Source organism: Emiliania huxleyi, assembly GCF_000372725.1.
Source record: "Emiliania huxleyi CCMP1516 unplaced genomic scaffold EMIHUscaffold_22, whole genome shotgun sequence".
Classification (NCBI taxonomy): domain Eukaryota; phylum Haptophyta; order Isochrysidales; family Noelaerhabdaceae; genus Emiliania; species Emiliania huxleyi.
The window spans coordinates 492,562-496,062 of record NW_005200417.1 but is presented as its reverse complement, the minus strand read 5'-3'; the positions used below and the strand labels follow the sequence as shown (position 1 = coordinate 496,062).

The following is a 3,501-nucleotide window of genomic DNA, read 5'->3' as shown; positions in this document are numbered from 1 at the left end:
GTCAGCTCGCGCCTCTCGCGAGCAGGAACTCCCTCTCGCTGGAGGTGCGGCTGCTGCGCCACGTGCAGGCACAACTCTACTCTGCGCGCGGCCGCGACCAGCCCTTGTGTGCCGCACGGCTCGAGGGCGCGGCGGCGGGCGCCCCGCTGCTCCACGCGGCGCGGCACGCCTCTGGCTCGGTGGCGGCGGAGGTGCAAGTCAACGCGCGCCTCGAGGTTTCCGTCTACAGCGCCAGCGCGGCCGCGTTTGAGCCGCTGCTCGAGCCGTGGGATGTCGCGCTCACGGCTCGGCAGCAGCGAGCGCAGCGAGGCGGCTCCGTCTTTGTTCCGGGCAAGTGGTCTGCCCACGCGGACGGGTCGGCACTCGAGGCGAGCCTCTCGGACACGATGCTCACCTCGCTGCTCGACGGGCGCGTCGCATTGCTGCGCACGCTCGCCGCGCCCTCGGCTGCCGCCGCCAGCCGCCTCGCCGCGCCACCAGTACTATTGCGGCTACAAAACGCTTGCGGCGCACGGCTTCGCTATGGGTTGCAAGAGAGGCAGGGGAAGGGCAAGGGGGTGTCAACCCCCGTGGAGCAGTCCGGGGCGGAGCTGCCATCTGCGGGCAGTACCGAGCTCGAGCTTCCTTCGAGTCCTGCGTCAGCCCGCGACGCGCGGCCGCTCCAGCGCCTGCACTTGAGCCTCGAGGTGCAAGGCGCGGCCGGGTCCTGGCACCGACTGCCGCCCTTGCCGCTCGCCCGCTCGGGCTCCTGGGCCCTCTGTGCCGTGCCGCCGCCCGACGGCGCGCGCCATTCGCCGCTGTACGTGTATTGCGTGAGCCGGCCGCTGCTCCTCGCTACAGACGGCGCCGTTGGCTTCAGCCTCCAGGTCCGTTCGCACACCGAGCTCTCAAATTCTTCGCCGGAGCCGCTCGCTGTCGAGATCCTCACGCTTCCGCCGCCGCCGCCGCCGCCGCCGCTGCCAGAACCAGCTGCCGAATCAGCAACAGCACTAGCCGCTGCAATCGGAGGCGACTCGCTTGACGCGGCGGCGGACACGCACGTGTCTCTCGGCGTGGTGTCTCCCGGCGGGTCGATCCCGGTCCCGCCGCATCTGATGTCGGCGCGCGTGCGGGTGCGGCCGGCCCATTCGAGCGAGGGGCGTGCTCGCTCGGGTGAGGGCGCGGGCGAGAGCGATCCCGACGGGAGTGCGTACGAGTGGCCCTCCGAGACAGCGTCCTTCTGGCTCGCCTCGTGCTCGCGGGAAGGGGAGGCGGCGCGAACGCTCGGGCGGCTCCTGCTTCAGTTTCCGCATCTCGCGGCCTCCGAGGCGCTCATCGAGAGCTGGCGGTGCGCGCTACCGGCCAACGACCCGAACAACCCAAACGGCCTCCGGCGGCTGCACGGCACGCTCCACCTGACGACCACCGCCCTGGCCTTTGCCTCGCGCGGAGGGCGCGACATGCGAGAGCTGATTCCGCTCGGCAAGCTGACCGCAATTCAAAAGGCGCAGACGCCCCTCTCCCGCAGGCCGGCCATAGCGATTTGCCACAGCGCTGGCCCGCCGGGCGGCTCCGCGCCACGCGCCACGGCGGCCGCCCCTCGCGTCCTGCTGCTTTGCGGCTTCGCCTCGCGCGACCGCGCGCTACACGGTCTGCTGCGACACCTGGCGCACTCCCACCCGCAGCTGGCGTCCACAGCGTACCCGCCGCCGAGCGCGCGGCTCACAGCTCGGGTCGGCCTCCAGCCTGGCGAGGCGGTGCTGCACAGCTGTGCCGCCAGCCTCGAGGTGGACGGCGCCTCGGGCGGCGCCGCCAGAGGCACACTCCACCTCACTGACGTGCGGCTTGCCTTTGAACCGGCAGCAAGCAGCCAGCCGGCGCTGCGCGCTTACTGGGCCGACGTGCGAGGCGTGCACCTCGCCGCTGCCTCTGGTCCGGTGACCGCGCAGCAGTCCGGCGTGCCGTTGGTGGTGGAGACCGCCGGCGGCGCTCTGTGGCTTCTGCGCGCCAACTGTCCGCTCGGTGCTTGCCACACGCCGGGGACGTCGCCGTTGGAGAGACGACTAACCCCCCCCCCCTCCCCTTGTGTGCCACAGGTGAGTTTGGGGAGGCGCTCGCGGGCTTGCTGCCCGAGGCGGCGCTGCAAGAGCTTCGACGGCTGGTGGGCGGCGAGGACGACGCCGAGTCTGCCCTCGAGGAGGCTGGCACCAGCGAGGCGGACGATGCTGCCAGCCACGAGGCCGAGGCTGCCAGCTCGGTGGTCCATCGGATGGCGGCGGCGCGCCGAGACGGTGCCGGTTCCTACGAGGTGGCGGTGCGGGTGGCGAGTCGGCCAGCGCTCGCCCTCGCCGGCGCGCACAGCTTGTCGGCTCAGCCGCCGCTCCGCACGGTGGTGGTGCTGCAGCCCGCACTCGCCCTTGAGAGCGCGCTGCCGTACCCCGTGCAGTACGTCCTCGTCAGCCCTGCCGTCCTCGTGCCCGCCACCGCGGCGGGCACTCTGCCCGCCGGGGGCTCCTCGGCTGCGTCCTTCCTTCCGCGCGGGGAGCTGCTGCAATTGCGGCTGCGGATGGGGCGGCGGTGGGGCCCCGTCGTCGCCGAGTACGCCACAGACCACGCCGGCGCCGCTTCCGGCTGGAAGCCTCTCGTGGCGTCGAGCTGCTCGCTCGACGACCCTCACGGCCGGCCCGCCGCGATCCACATCGAGCGGCAAGGCGCCGGCTCCGAGCGGACCGTGCTCTGCCTGCGCGTCTCGGCGCCGCTGTGGCTCGTCAACGAGACGGGACTGCCGCTCAGCTACCGCGTGCGGCGGCCTCGCGGCATGGCCAAGGCTCGCAATCCGCGCACGGGCCGCACTTCGTTTGGTGAGAGCCCGAGCGATGGCCTCGCTTGCGTGGAGGCGGAGCAGAGCGCTCCCGCGGCGGGCTTAGCTTCGACAGCCACCGCGATGGACAACGCGAGGAGGCTTGGCCCGGCCCTCGGCCGTGCCGCGACCACCTCGAGGCTCTCCACCACGGCATCAGCCACGGCCGCGGCGCGATCCGCTGCCTCGCAGCACGCGGCCGCCGCGCCGCCGTCCTCTGCCCGCGGCAAGCTGCTGAGCCGTGCGTCGAGCCTCTCGGCTCGGACGAAGAGCTTCGCGCGCTCTAGAAGGGGCGGTGCCGACCACCAACCGCCGCCGCCGCCGCCGCCGCCGCCGCCGCCGCCGCCGCCGCCGCCGCCGCCGCCGCCGCCACACGCTGCTCCGCCGCCGCCACCGCCCTTGCCAGCCCAGCCGCCGCCTCCGCCGCCTCCACTACCCCTGTCGGGTGCGGATGCTTCCGGCCAGGGGGCCGAGGAGGCGGGTGTGGCTGCCCACCGCGAGGACACAGCAGGGCTCGCGGAGAGCGCGGAGAGCGAGGGCGAGGAGAGCGAGGACGAGGAGAGCGAGGCGGATGGGGAGGAGGGGGGCAGCGATGGAGCACACGCGGCGGCAGGCAGCGTCGCAGCTGGCGGCGACGCAACCCCCCTTCTGCTGCCTGCGCA

The 3,501-nt window shown here is 73.4% G+C and overlaps 1 protein-coding gene across 1 annotated transcript in view; it reads left to right on the top strand.

Annotated features, from left to right (window-relative positions):
• Positions 1-3,501, top strand: part of EMIHUDRAFT_204733 (hypothetical protein) — a gene marked incomplete at both ends in the record, with an annotated part of 11,257 nt that overhangs the window by 4,950 nt on the left and 2,806 nt on the right. The window contains 5 exons of the mRNA XM_005780145.1: positions 26-62; positions 192-870; positions 1,009-1,327; positions 1,694-2,001; positions 2,076-3,084. Coding sequence (XP_005780202.1) covers positions 26-62; positions 192-870; positions 1,009-1,327; positions 1,694-2,001; positions 2,076-3,084 — 2,352 coding nt within the window. The remainder of the gene's footprint in view (positions 1-25; positions 63-191; positions 871-1,008; positions 1,328-1,693; positions 2,002-2,075; positions 3,085-3,501) is intronic.